Here is a 23,552-nt window from a genome sequence, read left to right on the forward strand (position 1 = left end):
ACACTCCCGCCACACAAACGCTTGGAAAGAAGTAGTCAAACGTGCCACAAGCTTACACATGGACACAGCCCGTCCCCCAACCCCCGGATACTAATTCACACGGCAATCCAGATCGCAAGGCACATCACTCTGCATCGGCCGACCAAACTGGCAATGGCGCAAGACGGTTGCGAGAGCTCCACCAGTAAGGCGTCGGCGTCGGCGGGCAGCAGCGGCTGCTCCACGCCGTTCAGGTTCAACGTGCACGCGCGGGAGTTCGTGCCGGTGGTGGCGCCGGCGGCCGGACCCATGGGCGCCGGCGCTCTGGCGGCCGCCGGCTACTTCCCGCCGTTCTTGCAGCTGCCCAGCGGCGGCGGCGGTGGGGTTGGGCTGGGCGCGGCGGACTGGAGCTTCCTTGCCGAGCCGGACCCCACGTTCTTCCTGCCGGACTTTGGGCACGCCGAGTTCGCCGGTGCTGCCGGCGTCACCGGACACCCCAAGGGCGCAAGTCCGGCCGACATCGCGCACAAGATTATCAAGCAGGTTCGGGAACCACAGATGATCTCCACGGTTCTTTCCGGTGCCCATTTCTATTCATTTTTTTATGCCGATCGATCACATCGCGTAGAAATGTAGATAGATCCTGAAAGACTGAAACTGAAAATGCAGAGTACGGTGTAGTTGATCTCCGTGGCAACAGGTCACGGAAATGGCCTTAGAATTCATGGCAGGTTGTTTTGATTATCATCCTAAACCTTTGATGCAGCTATTTATGTCTTCATGATATTTTCAGTTATCAGACGATCCTCGTTATTTTCGAATCTTTGTAGATCGTGCTGTTCAAGGCCGGGGCATTCCTTTATCTAAAAAAAAAGATCGTGCTGTTGACCTTTTCTTTTCCTCACGATGTTCTTCCTTCTGTTTCTTGATTTTGGAGTGGCTGGCCTTGTGCAGGTTGAGTACCAATTCAGCGACACTAATTTGGTTGCGAATGATTTCTTGACGAAGATCATGAACAAGGATCCTGAGGGCTACGGTGAGTGACAACCATTATTTCTTTGGAAGATTCATACGGATCTCCGAAGAATGGCCTTAACAGAAAACTGAATGTGTGTTCACCGTTTTGACCAGTTCCTTTGTCTGTAATCTCGTCATGGAAGAAGATCAAGGCTATGGGGGTGACAAACCAACTGCTGGTCAGGGCTCTTCGGACCTCGGAAAAGCTCGTAAGCCGGCCATTAATTGCTACCTTACCTCCATGCAACAAATGGTAGACCATGCAGTATCATGAAACACTTTCGAGTTTCTTGGCTTCAGGTTGTCAGCGACGACGGCAGGAGAGTGCGACGGGCGCAGCCATTCACCGAGAGACACAAAGAAGAGCTGCAGGTCAGTAGTTCCGAGCATGACAAGGTGTTGGTTCCTGAAATGGAAACTGCTGCATCATCAGTCATCTAAAGACTAAACTAACCCTGACTCGAGCAGTCCCGGATGGTCATCGCGGAGAATCTGCCAGACGACTCCACGAGGAACAGCCTCGAGAAGATCTTCGGCGTCATTGGCAGGTCAGAAAACTCAGAACACACAACGCCTCTCTGATCTCAATGCGACTTGTAGTGTACTGTATGCGATGTAGCGTCGCCTAACCGTGTGCCACGCGATGCAACAAGTTTACAGTGTGAAGAACATCAGAATCTGCCATCCGCAGGAGCCCAGCTCTTCCAGATCTTCGAAGCCTGACGCAAACCCACTGCTGGTCGGTAACAAGGTACTCAGAGCTCGCACACTTTGTTTTTCACTTCAGTACTCAGTCACACGCTTCGCAAACGCAGACGCGTCGTCTGAAAAGTGAAAATTTGGCTTTCTGTTCTGTCACAGTTGCATGCTCTCATAGAGTACGAGACCTCGCAGCAAGCCGAGAGAGCAGTAAGTCATTTTCAGGCATGCTTGAAACTTGAAAGTTTTCTTCCAGTTCCCGTCGCTCACTTGTGCTTTTGAAATCTGTTTTTGTGTTCTGTCAGGTGGACAAGTTGAACGACGGGAGGAACTGGAGGAAGGGCCTCCGCGTGCGCACCGTGCTGCGCCGGCCGGTAACCGAAGCTCTCCCCTCACCCACTCACTCATCGGCTCTTGCCCGATCTCCGGACTGACCACTGACCTGGCACGCCGGCCGCCGCCGGCGCCCATTGAACTCACTGCAGGCCAAGCCGGTAACTCGTCTGAAGCGGCCGGACTTGGACCACCTCGCTGCCTCCGACGAGGAGCGCTCGCCGGACTCCCCGACGGCGGCGGCGCGCTTGCCTGACTACAGCGTAAGCCGAGACCGCCACGCCCCGGCACGCTATCACCGGCCGACCATGTCTGCCGCTAACTAACTATTTCCTTCGCATCTCGGCGGCAGCAGGAGGACCAGCACGCCGGCGCCAGGAAGCCGTGGGGCAGAGGGCGCGGCCGGCCGCACGCCGCCGCCGCCGCGGCGCAGCACTCCTCAGCGCACGCCGCTGGCGCGGCCGCGCACCTGGAGTCCCTCGCCGCGACCCCGAGGCACGCGGCGCAGGGGCCGAGGATGCCGGACGGCACGCGCGGGTTCACCATGGGGCGGGGGAGGCCGCCACTGGCCGTGGCAGCGGCGGCTGCTGTCCGAGTCGTGTAGGTCGCCCAGCTGTCCAGCTCCGCGGTGGCGTCTGACCGGTCAAAACGTTTGTTGATTGGTTTGGAGGAGAGGATGAAAGTGGCAGTGATTTTTTTCCTTTTTTTTTGTTTGTTCTTCATTTTTTTGCCCTTGAATAAATAGTTTTGATTTTGTTTTGATGAATAATATGGTATTCTTACATTGGTATAATGCTCATGTGCTCGGACGAGCAGATGGAAAAAGAATGAGTGCGGCTGCAACTAGTGGCTGGTGAAGTGTTTAGTTACAACTTACACGAATCAAAGTGCCGGTAAACACACCTGAATAAAGTTGGATTCATGGAGGCGTTTCAAAAGAATTATTAATTGGCCTGGAATATAAAGCATTCGGACTGTGCGCTGTGTTTGAGAGTTGGGGAAATAGAACTTTATTTTTAAAAAATAAGAAGAATTTGAATAAACAAGATAGATATAACTGAAAAGTGCTTACAGGAGGTGAGATTGCCTTCTGTACTCATAGGGGCTTTACATGTATACGAGCGTTCGCGTATTATGTGTATAAAAAAATAATTTCTTGGAACAAAGATTCTACCATTGAAATGAGCGAAATTACACTATTGAAAATGAGCGAAAGTTCTCTTTGATCCTTCATTAGTACATAACGCTTGGTGTATATTAGTCGTGTTGTATTTTATTTTTTATTTTTTTTATGAAACAGGAGGGGTTAGCACCCCTACTGGTTGTTGTATTTTATTCTAGTGTGGATATAACGGATGACTTAAGCTATAATATTATTAGAAGGACACTTGGGCTGTTAAGTTGTGTGGCTCAAACACACATAGTCTATAGTTTGGACCACCGCACATAAATACATACAATGCATGCTTTCACCATACACAGTCCTTTAATATAGCAGATTTTTTTAAAAAAAAGGGATTAAAAAAAATTAAAATTCGAAAAAGGGGTGCCAGTTGGGAAAATTTAGAGAAATGGGTGCCTCCCGCCCGCTGAACGGGCGGGACGCGTGGGGCCCGGGACATCCCGCCCACCCAGCGGGCGGGATGTCACCCGAGGGCCTCTTCGCAAATAATTTCTTCGCGAAGAGGTCCCTGGAAGGGCATCCCGCCCAACCAAAGGGCGGGATGTTGTGCTGAGGGGCATCCCGCCCTTTGGTCGGGCGGGAGGTCCCCCCACCGGCTATATAAGCCCCAACCTGCCCCAAAAATGCCATTTTATCCAGCAAAAATCAGAAAAAAGAGAAAGAGAGGAGAGGAAGAGAGAAGAGGAAGCGGCGAAGCCCTGTCCACACGTCGATTTTGAGGTATATTCTCGTTCTAGCCATATAAGTACTTGAAAATAACTATAATTTAGGAAATATTTGTTAGAGTAGTTATGTTTTGAATAGTTTTAGTATTTTCATCTGTTTTTAGTATAATTTATAATCTGAATAGTTTAGAATCTGTAAAATATAATCTGAGAGTCGCTGAAATTTAGGATCGTCGTTCGTTGTGTATTAATATGTAGTATAACTAGTTTATTAATGATTGACAGATATGTCTTCCGAGAAGGGTATTTTCAGTATATATTACGGAGAAGGAAATGTGATTTATGGGCCGAATGGGGTAGATTTAAGTGAATTCAACTGTGCGGTCAGAGAAATTACCAGACCGCACGAGAGGACATTTGAATCCCTATACAACTGGTTAATGAGGGGATTAAGGATTAATCAGGAGACACACACTGTGAGTGTTCAATGCGTCATAAATCGTACCACTCATACTTTGATCTGGGAGCTGAAGCCACTTGCAAGCAATGAGGACTGGTTAACTTATCTGCAAAATGCAAGTCATTGGCAATGGCCACTGGTACTCCTTGTCAGTGTGCACCAGAATCCTTTGATAAATATTGAAGCTGCTCCGGAGGATGAAAATATTGATGAAGAAGTTGAGGAGGCAAACATTGAGGCAGGTGGGACCGCAGCACCTCAATGCGTGGCTGATGAGGGGGAGAACATACCCTTCATTGTTGAACAGCTGCAAGACGAAGAACGTGAATTGGATGAAGCAATGAATGCCGATTCGTCTGATGATGACGATGATGTGCCTCAAGATTGGGTAAGCAGCGACTTCAGTCATCTTGTCGTAGATGACGGATGTAGCTGGCCTTCGGATTGCAGGGAGAATGAAATTATCCAGGGTGCAAGGTACCACTCAATTGAAGAGGTGAAGGAAGCTGTTAAGTGCTGGTCTCTCTCTCTTATGCGAGAGTTTAAGACAGTCGAGTGCAAATCTCGTAAGTACGATGTGGTATGTGTGAAAGATAGCTGTCCATGGCGGGTGCATGCCTACAAGGGTAAATGGAAAGATTATTGGGAATGCTCCATTGTCACTCAGCACACTTGTCATTTGCCTGGGGTGTAGAAGAGCCATTGCAACCTCACGTCGCAATACATCGCAAATGAGATGTACGGGACGATAGTAGAGAACTTGTCATATGAACCAAAGTCTATTATCAGGTACATTCAGGAAAAGTACAAGTATACCATCTCATACAGCAAGGCGTGGAGTGCGAAACAAAAGGTGTTGGAGATGAGGTTTGGTACGTTCGAGGCTGCATATGATAATGTTCCTCGAATGCTGGCCGTCCTATGTCAGAGAAATCCTGAAAGCTACTATGACCTGAAAACTCTAGACAGAGGAGAAGGTCCGCCCCACACATTGCAGCGGGTCTTTTTCAGCTTGGGTCCATGCATTAACGCATTCCATCACTGCCGGCCTATCCTGTGCATCGACGGGACCTTTCTCACAGGAAAGTATAAATTGCAAATGCTGACAGCTATTGGAGTGGATGGAAACAATCAATTGCTGCCTGTTGCTTTTGCTTTTATTGAGAGTGAGAACGCAGACAGTTGGTACTGGTTTCTGGAACGGGTTAAGCTTGCAGTCGTTCGGGATAGGGAAGATGTCTGCCTGATTCATGATCGTCACGCCGGCATACTGAGGGCAATTCTAGATTTGCAGCAGGGGTGTGTGGAGACCGGAGAGCCGCCCAAGTGGCGTGATATTCGCAGTAGGTGGTGCATGAGGCATATCGGTACAAACTTTTTCAGGCAATTCAAGAACAAACACCTTATGGATATGTTCAAGAGACTATGCAAGGAAACGAATCAGCAAAAATTTAACAAGCAGTGGCAGAAACTTGATGAACTGACCGGGAAGAAAAGAGTCGAGGACGCATCAAAAAACATAACTGCACAGGATGAAGCAGAGGCTTTGTGCCCTTTACCAACAGATACTGCACGTACTCGCAGAAGGTCTAGGTCAGCGGTGAAAAAATTTTCTGAATGGATTGAGAATGAACCTAAGGAGAAGTGGGCGTTACTTTATGATACCGATGGTGCAAGGTACGGTATAATGACCACCAACTTCGCCGAAGTTTACAATTGGGTGCTGCGAGGTGTTCGTGGGCTTCCACTGGTTGCAATTGTTGAATTCATTGTCCGCGGGTGTACCGATTACTTTCGGGAGCGGTTCACTAAAAATCAGGTATTCATGCGAGATCCAGACAGAAATTTTGGATTCAAGGTAACAGAATATATGACTAAGAAGGCAGAAAGCGCCCGACTACACCATGTACGGCAATGTGGAACACAGCAGCTCAAGTTCGAGGTATCTCCTAAAGACAGGGCGCGACATGGCATGAGACGTCAAACTCCTGTAAAGGAGTGCATTCTCAAGTTTGATGGAACTTGTTGTTGCTCATGCATGAGGCCCAAGTTGCTGCACTTACCTTGTTCTCATGTAATGGCTGCTTGTGCGGATATTGGACATCCTGTCGATATATATGTTTCACATTACTTCAGAAAGGAGACAATTGCTAGCACCTGGCAGTATGAGATCTATGGGTTCCGTTTGGTTGGATCGTTCACTGAGACAGCGAATCCTGTTATATATATTCCAGACTCAAGATCATCACGGGTTAAGAGAGGGCGCCGTCAGTCGCGGCATATTCGTAATGATATGGATGAGTCAGAGCTCCGTCCGAGGATACACCGCTGCAGTGCATGTAATCAGATTGGACACATGTATAAACGTTGTCCAACCAATGATGCTGGGCCCAGTTGTGCTGAAGCTGGCCCTGCAGGTGATGCTACAAATGGAAGATCTCCGGTTGCATCAAGAAGTGGGAGACGTCGCCGATCGAGTGCTAGTACGTCATCAGGCATCATTTAGTTGTAATTTTATTTAAACGTTGTTTGCTCATATGTAATATTTGCTGCGTTGAGATTCTATCATATCTGGATACGTATTTGTAATATTTGCCGCATTGACTGAAGACACAATATTTGGATTCATGTATTTGTAATATTTGTAATGTTAATTATCATATTATTTTATTTTTAATGGCTTCATGTATTGTACTATCGTAATATTTAGATTCTACGTTGCAAACGTTATCGTTTAACTATCTTCGTACGAGTTTTAGATACTGTAATCTTCTTCGTAAAATTGAAATAAAATTTTATATGCATAAATCTTATAAAATTGAAATAAAATTTTATATGCATAAATCTTCTTCGTACGAGTATGGCGAATAAATCTTATATTTCAAAAAACTCTGAATTGCAAATAGTTTCTGAAACAAAAAATCTAAGAAAAAATATAGCAAAAATGGACCAGGAGCATCCCGCCCAGTGGCCGGGCGGGAGGCCTCCCGCCCAGTGGCCGGGCGGGAGGCCTGCTTCAGGGACCTCTTCGCGAATAAAAAAAGTTTTCTTATTCGTGAAGAGGTTCCTGGAAATTTTTTTTGAGCCTCCCGCCCTATGGTTGGGCGGGAGGCTCCTTTCCGCCCGTTCAGCGGGCGGGAGGCACCCATTTCTCTAAATTTTCCCAACTGGCACCCCTTTTTCGATTTTTTTTAATCCCCTTTTTAGAAAAAATTCTAATATAGCATGCTTTTAGCATATGCAGGTCCGTCTTGTTTGATGGCCTGCCTATGAGGGTTAGTGAGGCTTGGGTTGGGCAACCGGCCCAGTACGGCCCGCACACCCGGAAATGATTTTCAATCTCATTTCCGGCTTGTGCAGGATGGCCAACGTCCGGCAAAGTCATTTTTATGGGTCCATCCTGTGCAGACCAGTACCCGCATTGTGTAGGCACCAAAACCATCCCCGCTAGGGTTACTACCGTATTGTGCTTATCTGCGCCGATCGAGTCGGCTCTCTCTCTCTCTCTCTCATAGATTATACACTTGTTATTGTTTACTTCTAGATCTGGATGATTCTAGTCATGGTACATGGTAGATGATCAATGATCCTTGATTCGGCACTGGGTGGCGCATAATCTATGCCGTAGTCGTGCTATGTGTTCTTAATCTCATGAAACAATTAATGTTTCATGACATTCACCACTACACAGTTCTAATTGATGTACTCTTATTTTTTATCTAGTTATGGATTATGTCGCCACTAGACGTCCACTAGTACAGAAAGCCTCATTCGTCTTTCACATTTATCCTAAACAAAGTTGGATCCGGAACTAATCTAGGCATTATTCCGGATCCGACGGCTACGGGGTGGGAGTGCTCTTTAGTTCCGGTTGTAGTTCTGGCTGGAGTCACCAGCCAGGACTAAAAGTCTATCTTTAGTTCCGGTTAGTACCACCAACCCAAACTAAAGGGTCACCCTTTAGTTCCAGTTGTTGTTACCAATTTGGACTAAAGAGTTCTCCATGGGTTAGTTCAAAAGAATAGTATCCCAACTAGAGTCACATGTGCTACGTAGATGTGATGGAAAGGAAGTTATATGTGAGGTAAGAGGTCTCGGGTTTGAATCCTGCGGGGCACAAAAATTTTTAGCATGTACCGCATCTTTCTAACTGTTGTTTAATTTGTACAACATGTGCCTATCGATTTCATGTGCGTACAATGAATAAGCAAGAACAACTTGGCCAATTTGCTTCAGGGTGTAAATGCTGGGCTTCCAACATATTATGTATTGTATTGTGCTGCTGTATTATTTTACGTCGACATGAGTGTGTGTGTGTGTGTGTTTGGATTTCAAAATAAAGGAAAATTTTTTAGCATGTATTTAGCATGTACCGCATCTTTCTAACTGTTGTTTAATTTGTACAACATGTGCCTATCGATTTCACGTGCGTACAATGAATAAGCAAGAACAACTTGGCCAATTTGCTTCAGGGTGTAAATGCTGGGCTTCGAACATATTATGTACTGTATTGTGCTGCTGTATTATTTTATGTCGACATGAGTGAGTGTGTGTGTGTTTGGATTTCAAAATAAAGGGTATAGGGCCATGGATAAAAAAAATCACAAATGTATTACCTGCTCCATCAATATGATATATGGGCCTAGCACAGTATATAAGGAAAGTTGTAGCAATTTTAGGGTTTCAACCCATTCGTCCCTTCTCTTAGCCGCACTAGGCATTAGCCGCCACTCGCTTCGTAAGTATCCACACATCCATCTGACATGTGGATCCAACATACTAGTATATAAGGAAACAAGTAGCGATTTTAGAGTTTCAACCTGTTCACCTCCTATATCAGACGTACCAAGCGCAGCTAGAAAATTGGATATTCGTCGGTGCCCTTTAGTACCGGTCATATTTGAAACCGGTACTAAATAACCTTAGGGGTCATTTAGTACAGGTTCTAAATTTTGAAGCCCTATGAGGCTATTTAGTACGGGGTCATACCACCATCCGGTACTAAATGCCATCATTTAGTATGGTTGGTGTTATAGTACGACTGGTGTTATGGTTGGGTACTAAATGGTCTCGGGCATTTAGTACTGGTTGGTAATACCAACCGGTACTAAATGGTGCCTCTTAGTACCGGGTGGTGTTATCAACCGTTACTAAATGGTCCTCCATAGATTACTTTAAAAAGGTAAGCATCTCCCATCTAGTCACAAGTGATGTGTAGGTGGGATGGTAAGGAAGGCTCGCACGAGGCCGGAGGTCGTGGGTTCGAACCCCACAGAGTGCGTATGCGCATTTACACGTGAAAAGATCGTGTGACTTACATTGCGCGTGTGCGGGCCTCTCGGTACTAAATGAGGTCTCCCAACCGGTACTAGAGCCTCTTTCTCTAGCAATGAAGCATCAGCCGCCACCAACTCCGTATGTACCCGCTACTATGGATGGCCAAATGGTCCGGACCTAATGGGCGGCCCAGGCACGACCCACTAAAGCACAGCCCAAGCATGGCATGGCCCGAACCACGTCTTGCCCGGGCCGGCATGGCCCAATAGGACCGCATGGCCCACGTCGAGCGGCCCAGGCATGGCCTGTTTAAATCATAGCCCGAGCGATCCATACAAATACCAAAACCTCTGACACTAATTTCCATTCTTCACCTTTTACCCCGCCGCCACCACCTCGCCTTTGTCTCCCTTCTGTCGCCACCCTCCTGCTCGCCGACGGCCACCACCCCCTCCCCTTCATCTCACCGCTCGACCGCACCGCCAGCCTTCTGCCCAGCCTCTCCTCTCTGCTAGCCGCCGCTCCGCCGCGGCCCGTTTAGCCATATATACCCGCTACACCAACCTGCCATGTGGGTCCAACATACTACTATATACAGGAAGCATTAATCAATTTAGGGTTTCAACTCATTCTCCCCATCTCCCAGCCGCCACCTGCCCACCTTACCTTTAACCCCATCTCGTCCCTAGGGCTGGACCCCAACCTTGTTGGGGCACCACTTCCGCCGCCACCGTTGCCAGCACCAACCAGAGCTCATAAGCGAAACATGATGAACCGACGGTCGTTTCCATAGCCGTGTTGTTAACACCTCGTCGCTCTATCCTTCATCTGCTGCCCCTCACCGGACCTGCAAGTCACCGGTCATTAGCCACAAGTTTGCTTAGTATGCTTCTCTTTACCTTTCCATCATGAATTGTGCTGTACCTGTGGGCGATGAGTGTTGGTGTTTATTCTTACCTGTTATAGAAGACCAATATAGCTCGCGTACCATGGAGTGTGGGGGAAGGGGAAATGAGAGATATCGGTTTTCTATTCTTTATGGCTAGACTATAAGCTTAAGGCTAAACTTAGAATATTTTTTATTATGGTATTGGTGCACGTTGATCGTATTCTACTTTGTGAAGCATTTGTTGTTTATGGTTAGATTTTTTTAGTACACTGTGACACAAAATGTCCAGCACATTTTTTTCTTCAACTATAGTTTGGCTGATTGTCAACAGGGTAGCACAAGTGTCCAGCACATTTTTTTTCCATAACTATATTACTATATAATGTTCGACTGTTCGTGAACTCTACTCTATCGGGCATTTTTTTTTCAGTTTTCGATCAGGCATTAACTGAAGAGTACTTCCGTTGGCCACCTCACAGCTGCCATGCCCAAGTACGTCACCGCCCGCGGGAGTGGCTCCGGAGCTGTGGAACGCGTGGGTGGACAAGCTCCGGCCGCGGCACGAGGCCCTGTGGCGGGAGGCCGGGATCCTCCACGCCATCCTCGCGACGACGCTCTGGGTGGAGCGGGACGAGGGCGCGCTGCTCCAGCTCGCGGCGTTCTGGTCCGGCGACACCAACACGTTCGTCTTCCCCTGGGGCGAGGCCACGGTGACGCTGGAGGACGTGGCCGTGCTCGGGGGCCTTCCCCTGGTCGGCGAGTCCGTGCGCAAGCCGCCGTACGGCCGGGCCCGCGGGGACGCCGACGCGCTGGAGGCCGTCCGCTCCTCCCTGTACCGGAGCAGCTGGAACTCCAGGCCCAGCCACGCCGCCTGGGCGAAGCACTTCTCCGAGCTCCCGCCGGAGGATGGAGCACACGAGCACGCGGGGTTCCTGGCCATGTGGCTGTCCCTCTTCGTGCTCCCGGCGCCGCCGTTCGACGCGGTCCGGGCGGAGGTGCTCCCCGTCGCCGCCAGGCTGGCGCGCGGCGGGGGCGTGGCGCTCGCCCCCGCCGTGCTCGCCAGCATCTACGGCGACCTCTCCGCGCTCCGGCGCTACATCAGCTCGGGCGAGAGGTCCCGCCCGTTCGTGGCGTGGGCGCCGCTGCACATCCTCCAGCTCTGGGTCTGGGAGCGCTTCCCGGAGCTGCGCCCGGAGACGGCGAGCACCCCCACCCCTGCCGCCCCCGACGATCGCGACGTGCCGAGGGCAGTCCGGCGCTGGCACGGCGCCCAGGCCCGCAAGGTGCTCGACCCCAGGTACGTCCACGCGGTGCTCATGTCGCCGGCGAGGTTCGAGTGGGCGCCCTACGGGGGCGGCGGCCTGTCCCCGCCGGCCGGGAGCTACCGCCGCCAGGACATAGCACGGCGCACGGAGCTGCTATCCTTCGCGCATTGCCTGCGAGCCTGCGAGCTGGTGGGCATGAACGCCATCGAGCAGTACTGCCCGCACCGCGTGGCGAGGCAGCTGGGGTTCGATCAGGACGTGACGGGAGCCGTCGCCCGCGCTGACTCGGATCAGTTTGCCGCGTGGGCGAACTACAAGATAGGGCCTGCAAACCCCAAGGTTTCCTTCATCGTCCCTAGCAAAGAGCCGACCGTGACGGCCGAGTATGAGCAGTGGTGGGAGCCTTGCTCGAGGGCGTGCGCCGCCGCCGTCGCCGAAGCTGCAAGGGTTGTTGATGGACCGATGCAAATTGCAGAAAATGCGAAGGAGGATGAGCTGCCAGGATGGGTTCGAAGCGGTACAAAGAGAACAGCGTCACGGAAAGGGAAGAAGGTTTTGCAAGGTTCATCTGGTGCTGCAGCAATCTTGATGAATGCAGCCGACGAACCTAGATCATCAGTTGCTGGAAAGGAACGATCCAAGTCTGTCCAACAGCAAAGCAAAGAGGATGCACCGCAGCCTGTTACCATGCCTGATGAACAGAATAGCATTTCAGAACAAGCTGAGGCGCTGATCCATCAGCTTGTCACGCAAACCCAATTTGGGGACACAGCATCCTTTTTGCAGAAGGCAGGTGAGAGTGAGAAGATGCAACCAGCGGGCACTGGAAACAATGAGGGCAACACAGTTTCGAAGTTTGATATTTCTGAGCTTGCTTCTGCTCTGAAGAATCTCACTCTTCAACTAGAACCAGCTACTGGTGCTGGTGCTGCCGCTGTTATGAAAGGATCAACCGAACAAACCGGGACTCCTGCTGTTGTTACTGGAGGCATGGGTAAGAGAGCGCTCAAGGGAAAATCTGCTTCACTGGGAGATAATAACAAAGGAACTAATAACGATATCTCATCACCAAACCAGCAGATTGAGTCTCTGATGAAACATCGTTCTGAAGCCAATAAAAAGAGATCAGGTATGAGAACTTTCAAAGTGTCACTCCTACTTCGTTCAGTTTTTCTTTTCTTCAAGAAAATACTCCTACTTCATTTCCACTCCCTTTGACTCTTGTCTTCCCTTTTCTTTTGTAGGAAATGGTGGGACGTCCTCTAGCAGGTCGGCAGGTGAAAAACCTGCTCAGGATAGTACTGAAGTTTGTACTAAAACAGTCTATTATCTCAGTCGATCTGATCTGACTGAAGATGCTTGGGCCAAAGATGCACACCGCAGTGGTGACCTTTTCCAACCGAGGCGAGCGGTTGGGACGATGGAAATGATTGAAAAGGCATCGGCAATTCGACAGGCTGAAATTGCTGAGCTGAAGGAAGCAATCAGGAAACAGGTGGAAGAGATTCGGGCGCTAGAGGCCGCTGAGGAACAGGAGCGGCTCAACCGTAAGAAGTGACTTGAGATGCAAGTGGTGATCTTGGTCTTTGCAAGACATTATGTATCCCCCCCAAAGATATTTGTTCGGTAATAGGGTGAGCAAGGGCTGCTCGTGAACTCTAGTTTGTTTTTGAGTTGGGGATTTCAGTTGGGGTTCGTTTAATCGGCGCGGGTGAACAATTTTTAGAAGGCTTGCTGATCTGATAAGCAACGGGAGAAGCTAAACAGATGCGTCGTTCGTCGTTTCAGCCATAAACAATCGTCATCTAGAAACTTCAGTTTGGTTTCGGTTCTTTTCATTTTCCATGTGGTTTAGTTTACTATTGGTATTTTCTTAATTTGGCAACCTAGCATTTGCAATGCTCCTACTTCTGGTGGGCTAATGGCTTCGATACATACTCACTCCATTTTAAAAAATCATTATGTGGTTCGAAATTTGTTCTACAATTCTTACCATTGTTACCCATTTCAGCATGTGTGTGCATGCGACGGTCGATTAGCACTAAATATGACTAATAAATAGGGGTAAAAAAAGTCACATTTTTATTAATTTGTCTGGGACTTTTCAGGATGGCTTTTTTTAGGATGCAGGGAGTATAATATAAGTTGGGGATAATGAAGTTTTTTCTAAAATTTATGTGCCATTTAACATCTTCTGCACTTTCTCAAATCTACCACCATATATAGAGTCTGAAAATGGTACGACCGACTTAGCAAACAACAAATCTACGAGGTGGATGCTCGCCATGTGGATAGGATCTGGACCGGATGATGGGTTGTGCGATTCAGGTCACCCGACTTTCCATTGTACCGACCTTCAATCCAATGCCTAGTGTTTTCTTGAGCTGTGCTTCCTTCATGTGTTATGAGAAAGGCTGTAGCGCCGGCCGGCGTGGATGTGAGGTCGACCGGCCTTTGGACTCGATTAGGCTCATTTCTCCAATAGTGCTTTTTGGTGAGCCCTCTCAACTCTCAAGCTGGGCGATGGTCCACGGTGTTCGGCTGTCGGCGAAAAGTTTTGGATCGGCAAACCAACTTCTTTCAGCTTGAGCCACGTCAATGTTATAACTTTATTTCTATCTTCTCCACGAGCTTCTCAACATGGTGAAATCAACTTTGAGGTTCGAAGGCCGCTTTTTTTTTTCCTTCTTCGAGACTACGACGGGGTGTCTGGATACCTGGAACAAACTTTGCTCCCTCCCATATCGAATGTTTGGACACTAATTAGGAGTATTAAAAATAGTCTAATTACAAAACGAATTGCATAAATGGAGACCAATTCGCGAGATGAATCCATTAAGCCCATTAGTTTATGATTTGGCAATGTTGTGCTACAGTAAATATGTGCTGGTGATGGAAATTAATAGATTCGTTTTGTAAATTAGTCTCCATTTATATAAATAGTTTTATAATTAATCTATATTTAATACTTCTAATTAATATCCAAATATACGAATCCAAACAGAACGTGAATGTTTCATAGCAAAACAAAGGGCATTACCAGGAATAGCGGACAACACGGTTACATTATATGCTTCCGCATCTGATTTAAAAATCAGTTCTGGTCACATCCTCTGACGGAATTTCTTTAATAAATAAACTGTACGATAATTCCCGGCAATTTAAATTTTAAACCCCGAATAGTTAGGGTCTCGGGTGTAGCGGCAATTTAAATTTTAAAACCCGAATCGTTAGGGCCTCAGCCCTCAGGTGTGGTTGACAACAATCAACGGTCAGCTTAAAGAAAGCAGGAGCCTTACCGAGGAAGCTTCCCCGCGTGTCATTTAATGAAGCCCAAAAAGCGGCCTCCCTTTCCCTTCCCCCTCCCACCTCCTCCCCTCACACACCCCTCGCTCTCCAAACCCCCCAACGAAACCCCACCGCCGACCACCGCAATGGCCGCCGGCGGGCACCCCCTGGTCGAGGAATCCACGGTCCCCATGGCATCCGTAGACGACCCCTCCCGCCCCTGCGTCCGGCCGGCCCTCTTCCTGCGGCCCCGCGCCGGGGACGGCGCCCCTCTCCCGGCCCCGCCCGGCGACCCCAGCTCCTCCCCCGCCCGCGTCCGCGCGGTCCAGGCGGAATTCAGGGGCTGGGCGTGCGTGCCCCGGCGGTGGCGGGAGTGGGTGGCCAAGCTCCGCCCGCGGCACGAGGCGCTATGGCGGGAGCTCGGGATCCTGGGCGCCGTCCTCGCCAGCACGTGCCGGGTGCGGCGGCGCAAGCACGAGCGCGCGCTGCTCCAGCTCGCCGCCTTCTGGTCCGGCGCCACCGGCACCTTCGTCTTCCCCTGGGGCGAGGCCACGGTCACCCTCGAGGACTTCGCCGCGCTCGCGGGCCTGCCCCTGCTCGGCGGTCCCCTGCGCGCGCCCGTCTCGGGCCAGCTGGAGAAGGACGTGGGCGCGATCCAGGTCGTCCTGGCCGTGCTGAACCGGAGCAAGAAGAAGAAAGCAAGTTACGGCGGGTGGGTGAAGAACTTCCTCGAACGCGCGCCCGAGAAGGAGAAGGCGGCGTCGGCGGCCGCGGGCGTCGGCGGCGCGGGTGAGGCGCGCGAGCTGGTCGAGCACGGCGCGTTCCTGGCCATGTGGCTGTCCTTCTTCGTGCTCCCGGGGCCGCCGTTCAACGTGGTTCGCCGAGAGGTGTTCCCCATTGCGGCCCGCCTCGCGCGAGGCCAGAGGGTCGCGCTCGCGCCTGCCGCGCTCGCCAGCATCTACCAAGATCTCTCCGCGCTGAAACGCCACATAAGCTTGGGCAAGGGAAAGGAGATGTTTGTGGTCTCGGCACCAATGCACATCGTCCAGCTTTGGGTCTGGGAGCGTTTTCCCCAGCTTCGCCCTGAGCCAGTGAGCTCCCCTGCTCCTGGCAACCATGACATGCCAAGGGCTGCCCGGTGGCACGATGTTGTCAAAAGGTTTAGCTCCAAGCACGCGCACACAGTGTTCATGTCACCAAAGGAGTTTGAGTGGAGGCCCTATGGAAGTTTCAGCTTTTTTTCTCTGCAGCCAGAGACCGGTGGCTCTTGGGTCCGCAGCCAGGATATAGCAACAAGTGAAGCGCTCTTGTCCTTTGCGCGATGTTTGCACGCTTGTGAGCTTGTCGGCATGAACTGCATTGAGCTGTACAGTCCTCATCGTGTTGCAAGGCAGCTTGGCTTCGATCAGGACATTCCTAGGATGGTTCCCTGCGCAAGCTCAGATTGGGAGAAAGCATGGGATACATACAACATAGAGGCCGAAAGTTCTGCATTTATTGTTCCAAATCACAAGCCTGGTGTGACGGTTCAGTATGAACGTTGGTGGAAGCCTTACTCATCAGCATGTGGTACTGCCATTTCTAATGCGGCAAAGATGAAAGAACGCCGTGATTTTATTACTCCGGTGAAAAGAAAAATGGAAGGGGTTCCTGCAGTTAATTCCGGCAAAAAGCTGCATGTGGACCCTGCCACCCGGGGCCGGCCGCCCCACATACTGACTAGTTCTAACGTCTACCCATCCCACTCAGCCAGCCAGGCAGCAAGAAGACGAGCTGCGGCAGTGCCAGGGTTTGTTCTCCGTGCTTGTCCGCCCCACCTAAGATTTAGAGCAATGCCCGCCACTGCTGCCACTGGGATGCCTCAGCCAGCGCCAGATGCATCCAACGATCCGCTTGATCACATTCTTCTTTCTGAAAGGCTCAATAGCATTACTAAGATGCCTAAGCAGCAAATCACAGAATGTTTGGTGAAGGGTGGTGACCAGGAGCAAAATGCTGGAAGCATGCAACCTAGATCTGTAAGTGTTGGATCAAAGAAGGAAGTTTTACACAAAGATGTTGGGCAAGCTTTGGCCGATGCAGTGGCAAACACAGCTATTGTAGTTGATGAATTGTCTGATGGGCCAGTTACTAAAAAGGCACAGGGCATATGTTTCCAACAAATTAGAGAGGAGAATCTTAATATTTCCAGTGAGGAGAATAATAGCGGAATAGAGAGTTGTCATGTCCTGCTCCCTAATATCGTCCCTGGTGCAGTTAGCGCTGGAAGCAGTGAAGTTATTGGAGCTGGGACTGAAGCTGATATGCTGCCAACACATGAAGACTTCTTGGTGATCCCTGATGACGACGAGTGTGATACATCAAGTGGCAAGGAATGTCAGTTGAATACAATGCTTGTGAAATCTGTGGAAAACAAAAACACCCAGCTTGTTGATGCAAGAAACGACATGCAGGACAGCCAAGTTTTGGAGAAAATGGCCGCGCAAAGAAATCATGTTGACATTGTGGAAATCAGTGATGATGATCTTGATGAAGAAGCGAGCAAGGAAGATATGGTGTTTGATGAAGCAACATGCATGGAAGATGGATTGGGTACCATGCATATGCATCTGAAGTCCCCCAAGATAGAAGCAACATGGTCCACCATCTTACAAGAACCTAATGAAGAAAAGCAGCTGGTTGGCGAAACAAACGATGAGCAGGACAACCTAGTAGTGAAGGAAGTTACGGTGCAAAACAGTCGTGATTGTGAACTTGCAAGTGTTCCAAATAACATAACTCTCAGACAAGAGCAAGATTTATTAACTCATGCTGCTACTCTTCAAATCAATGATGGTCCCTTAGAAGGACCAACTGAAGAATTGCATACATGCATTGTCACAGGAGAGATTAACAATACAGACAAGGTGTCCAAGGAAAAAATTGGTTCTCTGGATTGCAATGAGAAAGGAAATGAAGGCAACTTAGTGTCAAACCGAGATTTAGAATCTCCTATGGAAGATTTCACAGGAGCAAATAGAAACGGATCAGGTATAAGAATTTCTGAAACAGCAAACCTACGTTCCAAATTATCTGAAATGTAAATCAAATACCACAATAAGCCCTTTCTCTCTGCCTCCTTTTCTTTTGCAGGAGACAGCGAGAGGTCCTCTAGCAGGATGTTAGATGGAAATACTGAACTTATTAGCAGTGAAGTTTGCACTAAAACGCTCTACTATCTCAGTCGGTTTGATCGGGGGAGAGATGCTTGGGACAAAGATGCAAATAGTACAGGTACAGGTCAAGATGTTTACTTGCCAAGGAGAGCAGTTGGTACAATGGAAATGATAAAAAAGGCATCTGCGATTCGATATGCCGAAATTGCTGAGTTGAAGAAAAAGATTCATATTCTGAAGGAAGAGATTCTGGTGCTTGAGGGAGCTGAGTAAGGGGAGCCCTCGAATAGTAAAACGCGACTTGAAATATACTAGTATATTGTACAAGACACTAAACGTGTCCTGATGATTAAGTTTAGTAATAGAATAGGTTAGCCTTGCTGGTGAAATTAGTCTCTTTTGTGGACTGTGGCTGTCAATTGTCAACGTTGTCCAAGGATCCAAGTACTGAAATAACAACAGCACTTCAGTCCATTTAGGCTCCCATTACTAGTTCATAGAATGGAAGTACTACTGTTCTTGATTTGGTCTTCTCGGAAACTCTTTTGACTTTTAGAATATACCTTTCTCACGATCTGCTGGTCTCCTAGGCAGCAAGTCTTACAGCTACTAACCTAATGTTAATGTTAGCCTGGAACCTGCACCAAATAGTATTTGATGTAAGGTAGCGTTTTTGTTGCTTACTTTGGTGAAGAATAAGCCATTTACGTGCCATTTAACTTCTGACTTACTCTCTGGTACTTGAGAGTAAATAACCTTTTTTTGTAACAAAGTGAATTGGAAGGAAATTGTAGAAGACACATGAATGGCCTCTGCTGCATAATCATCTGATACTAAGGTGGTGAGAATAAAATAGCAGAAGAAACTGCCTTTGCATAAAAAGTGGCACACTGTATTTACACAAACGAAGATGTTTCAACAATGTTTTCCCTCAGTACTAGAGGTTCTTCGTATTGTTTTATTTCCGACTGGGACTTTAGTTCATAGCTCTGTTTCTGAACCTTGGGTCTAGGGTGGTTTGTAACTGTTAAACTTAGAATTTGATACAGGCACTGCCGAATATCTCCCAGAAAACATGGAATTGCAGAATTTCTTTATGCACCTGAATGAGTTCATATAATCATCCATTATCTGAAATTTTAGGTTTGTCCATATTCAAGTATCAAATCTGAAATTTTAGGTTTGTCCATATTCAAGTGTCCGTATTCAAGTATCAAACCCCTTTCACATTTTTGGTAATTCCCATAAGTTAGAATGCATTCAGGGCTTTTCAGCATGGATCAGTAATCTAAGCTTAATTGTTGAGCTTTACCGGTCTGCGTGCCATGGAGATTGCAAGAAGCTGTTGAACTACTCTCATGCAATCTGAATCTGAGCTTTAGTTCTTAATAGGCATAGACCCAGTGCAGGACGGTGATATCATGGGGTTCCTGTCCTACAGTGAAGTCTTTCCTGGTGACTCTTCGAGATAAAAAAAGAAAATGCAAGTACAATGCCAAGGTATCTTTATAATTCTGTGCAAGATGTTACCAATGAAGATGTTTATTTATAGTATGCTATTTTCCTCTTCAAACAGAAACTTCTGTGGGTCATGTTTTTGCTACATGCTATGTATGCAAATGCATTTATCATGTAAATTTTATAGCTATGATTGAAAGTCTGTTGAAGACTAACTGCATCTCGGGCTTTATTATAGTTGTTGGAGGACGCTCATGGAGTTTTTCTTTCCCACATACTACAAAATTTGTTGATGCATTCATTGGTGCTCCGCTCACAAAGATCATCCGAGATCATCAGCATCACAAACAAACTATCCAAAACACATCCTTTAATGTTTCCTTTGTAAAAGTTTGCATGATCGCATGATATTTCTCAGTAGGCATTTCCAAATCACATAAGAGTGAAGGTATGAGAATTAGACATTGAAAATATTGTTGGGCTTTAATGTACAATGCTAGAAACTTAAATTAGATTTTGGTCTCTATTGAACAGTCATCAGATAAATGTGATTTGATTCCCTTCAATGTTAGTTGCGATAATGCTATTGCTTTTGCCTATTGTTTTGTTGTAAGATTAGTCATTTTCTTTTGAATTAATTTGGAGTTCCTCTCCACCATAGAAAGCTTAGAAAGGGGGATATACACCCTGTTAGTGAGAAAACTGGAGTACCCATTTGGAGAGGAAGGCCCTGCTCTCGTGGGGGCAGATTAGTTCTTGTGCGGTCTTGGTAGCATTTGGGTTTTATCTTTATTCTGTGATTAATTTCCCAACATGGACTACTGAGAAAATTGTTTCCCATATGACCCACTGTTGTACCATTAGGGGTTGTGAGGTATGTTTACAATGTATAGCCATCTATTCAGTTTTATCACTTTATGCTATGGTCAGTTTTGTAGGATTAGTACCTATTTACATACCTGAAAATGGGCAATTGCTTAAATTCTTGTTTTCTTATGGTTTATATCTCATAATTATTAAACATAAGGGATAATCTAGCTAAGAGACAATATATATTGGGTAATGATTTACATCTCTAGAGACTTACATGGGTTGGATTGCAGGTAGTGGGGACAAGAACTGGGAAGACGCTCAAAAACTTTTGGCTGTTGTGCAGGGACTCCAAGCAGCGGACAAGTGATGGACCCTTTTATCGGGATTTTGGAACGGATGGCTTGGTCACCCCGGATGATAAAATGGCGTCTGTGCTCTAATGAAACCGTTTTTTTTTTACCTTCTCTTTGGAAAACTGGGACTCAAATGGCTTTACCATTAAACTTTTTTTGTTACAGCTTTTCAACTTACGGTGTGTACACCCATGTCTCCATGCTACAATTTTCCATTTCCTTTACAGGCCCATAAACAAATCCATTGGACCGCCAAGTGGGTTGCATATATGTTGAAAACAACCACAATACCAGAGTGTTTGATAGTGCTATGGTAAATGGATGGACCGCCATTTTATTTTCAAAACCGTTTTCTCAATTCAAAACCGTTTTCTCAAAGTTCATCAGAAACCAATTTTACCAATTTTAGAAGTTTTTTTGACACTTTCTCTCAATAAAACCGAGCCAAGCTTGCATTTTTGTCCTTTTTCTAAATGAACCAGCTCATGAGCCACTCCTGAATTATTCTATTATCTCATAAGGCCAAACTCCAATTTTATTTATGATGTGGTATCATTACAATTTAGCCTCAACAAGCTTTGCCATTAAACTCATAAGTCAATCCTGGTATATTAATATTGGTAAAAATATCTTAACTCTCAAAGTATATGCGTTTTTTCTATTTTGTTGGCTTATGTTGATAATTTACATAGTGTTGTCATGAGTTACCAATTTTTATGTATTACTAAAATGCTTAAATTATGACATATTGCTTAATATAATGTTTGTTCTTAGCAAAATAAAATTCCGAACTATATTCATACATTCCAAATGAGTTTTGTCAAGTTTTCTAAATGAATCGAGCCAAACTATCTTTTCAGCTCATTAATTTCTCATTATCGAAACACGCATTAACGAGCTGAGCTTTATCGAGCCGAGCTAGGTCATTACCCACCTTTGGGCGACCACAATATGCTTTAAAAGTAGTCCATATAGATTAAAATATTCCAACCAACCTACCTCAATCATTGCGAATGTAGTCCATCCATGCAAAAGGTATCCATAAACTTATGGACTAACCAAATATCAATTTATCCACTCCTTCCTCCTCTTTGTCTCCCGCTCTCTCCTTCCTCCTCCTTTTTCCATATCACCTTACTACTATTTATTTTTGCATTGAACACTGTGGACTTTACAATAGCTATAGACTACTGTAAATATAGGGGTCCACTGCTGAGGACTATTTGGTCAGATACATTGGTGTTCTTAGATGCCCGATGGCATGCCGTTCATAGAAGGCGCCGGACCAAGGCACGTTCATTCAGTGTGCCCGTTAGAGAGAGGGAATTTGATGGAGCGGGGCCCTATATATACGGACGTAGCTGTTGGGTCCGTGGTCGTGATGTTGTAAGAAGTAATAAGGCAGTGTTGCCCTTTAATTTGCTTGGTGTTCGCTTTTGAGCTTGTTTGACATGGACTGCATCGAGCAGTACAGTCCTCATCGTGCTTCAAGGCAGCTTGGTTTCAACAAAGTAATAGCCCGATTGAACTAACTTTTGGGAGAAAAAGCACAGGAGAAAATAATTCATTTGCTATTCCAAATGACAAGCCATGTATGACAGATTAGTTTTTTAGCTGAGATATTGGACAATATATATATATATATATATCTCCCCCTGCGAGCTGAATAATATCCCGCGCGCGCGCCGCCGCTTTTGATCGGAGCTCCGATGAGCACTTGTGGCCGAGTTTTTACTCCGTTTACAGCATGTGCAGTAAAAATCGGGGAGCGTCCTAATTGCGCATCCGATTTAAAGCTCTCGAGGTCTACAGTTTTAGCCAGAGCTCCAGCATGCACTCGGGACAGTAAAAAGTATGCATGTAAGAATATTAATTTGGTATGCAGGCAAGATGTAGTATGTCCCTACTCCTTAAAAACACTAATTTGGGGACAATTTTTTGGTGCGACCCTGCTAAACCCCCTGCTTCGTCGTTCTGCCGCGCGCAACATGCAGCCGTCGGATGAATTGTTGCGGCGCAAGAACGGCAGCCCATAAGAATCGCGCCTTGCGATCACCCTCCAGCCCCCCCTCCTGGTAATCGTCGTTCTGCCGCGCGCAACCTGAAGCCGTTCGATCAATGGTTACGGCGCAACAACGGCAGCCCGCAACAGTCGCAGAATCTCGCAACGCCCCGCACTCGCCATCCCCGGCGCAATCTGTGTTCATTCACGGTTCCTCTCCTCGAAGTGATTCGCCGCCGCAGCCCGCGCCCACCCCCACCCTCCGTCCTCCGCCGCGACCCGCGCCCACCCTCCTTCGCCGCGCCGCCGGTTCGCGACCCCCGGGAGGGACTCCTGCGCCGCCACCACGACGGCGCCCACCACAACGGCGTCCCAGCACGGACGCCGCCTCGCGCCGCCGTCCGCCTCGCACCGCCGCTAATCCACGACGCTGGACCTCCTCCATGCCGCCGTGCGCCTCGCACCGCCGCCGCGAGGGACGCTTCCTTCACGCCACCGTCTCAAGTCCTCGCCGCACCTCCTCGGCTCCTCCACGCCGCCGTCCGTCTCGCACTTCTCAGGTTGGTGCGACAGTAGTAGCCCGCCGCCCGGACGCTGCGCTCGCAGCTGCTGCAGCGAAAGCCCGCCCCCTCGTGTCCTCAACCGCCCGCCGCGCCGCCGCCCAGCTCTCCTTGGCGATTCCGGGAGCGCCGCGCGCTTGCCATCACCGACATTAC

The 23,552-nt window shown here is 48.0% G+C and overlaps 3 protein-coding genes across 6 annotated transcripts; all 3 read left to right on the forward strand.

The window, feature by feature from the left end:
- Nucleotides 1-108: 108 nt before the first annotated feature.
- Nucleotides 109-2,927, forward strand: LOC112876429 (la-related protein 6C-like). 4 transcript variants are annotated; one of them, XM_025940544.1, is made up of 10 exons: nt 109-522; nt 934-1,015; nt 1,111-1,205; nt 1,297-1,368; nt 1,465-1,544; nt 1,657-1,735; nt 1,812-1,905; nt 2,001-2,069; nt 2,181-2,291; nt 2,384-2,523. In XM_025940544.1, the coding sequence occupies exons 1-9, from the start codon at nt 154-156 to the stop codon at nt 2,282-2,284; spliced, it is 1,044 nt and encodes a 347-aa protein (XP_025796329.1). In that variant the 5' UTR covers nt 109-153; the 3' UTR covers nt 2,285-2,291; nt 2,384-2,523. The 4 variants fall into 4 exon arrangements, with proteins under 4 accessions (XP_025796329.1, XP_025796328.1, XP_025796326.1 ...); XM_025940543.1 differs by having other exon boundaries at nt 2,381-2,517; XM_025940541.1 differs by having other exon boundaries at nt 110-522; nt 1,657-1,747; nt 1,858-1,905; nt 2,381-2,927.
- A 7,619-nt stretch (nt 2,928-10,546) lies between these two features.
- LOC112872774 lies at nt 10,547-13,325 on the forward strand. The gene is made up of 3 exons (XM_025935828.1): nt 10,547-10,552; nt 10,982-12,896; nt 13,012-13,325. The coding sequence occupies exons 1-3, from the start codon at nt 10,547-10,549 to the stop codon at nt 13,323-13,325; spliced, it is 2,235 nt and encodes a 744-aa protein (XP_025791613.1).
- Nucleotides 13,326-15,121: 1,796 nt separating this feature from the next.
- Nucleotides 15,122-18,816, forward strand: LOC112873764. The gene is made up of 2 exons (XM_025936810.1): nt 15,122-18,085; nt 18,188-18,816. Exons 1-2 carry the CDS (start codon nt 15,202-15,204, stop codon nt 18,481-18,483), a joined length of 3,180 nt encoding a protein of 1,059 aa, XP_025792595.1. The 5' UTR covers nt 15,122-15,201; the 3' UTR covers nt 18,484-18,816.
- The last annotated feature ends 4,736 nt before the right edge of the window (nt 18,817-23,552 follow it).

Source organism: Panicum hallii, chromosome 9 (genome assembly GCF_002211085.1).
Source record: "Panicum hallii strain FIL2 chromosome 9, PHallii_v3.1, whole genome shotgun sequence".
NCBI lineage: Eukaryota > Viridiplantae > Streptophyta > Magnoliopsida > Poales > Poaceae > Panicum > Panicum hallii.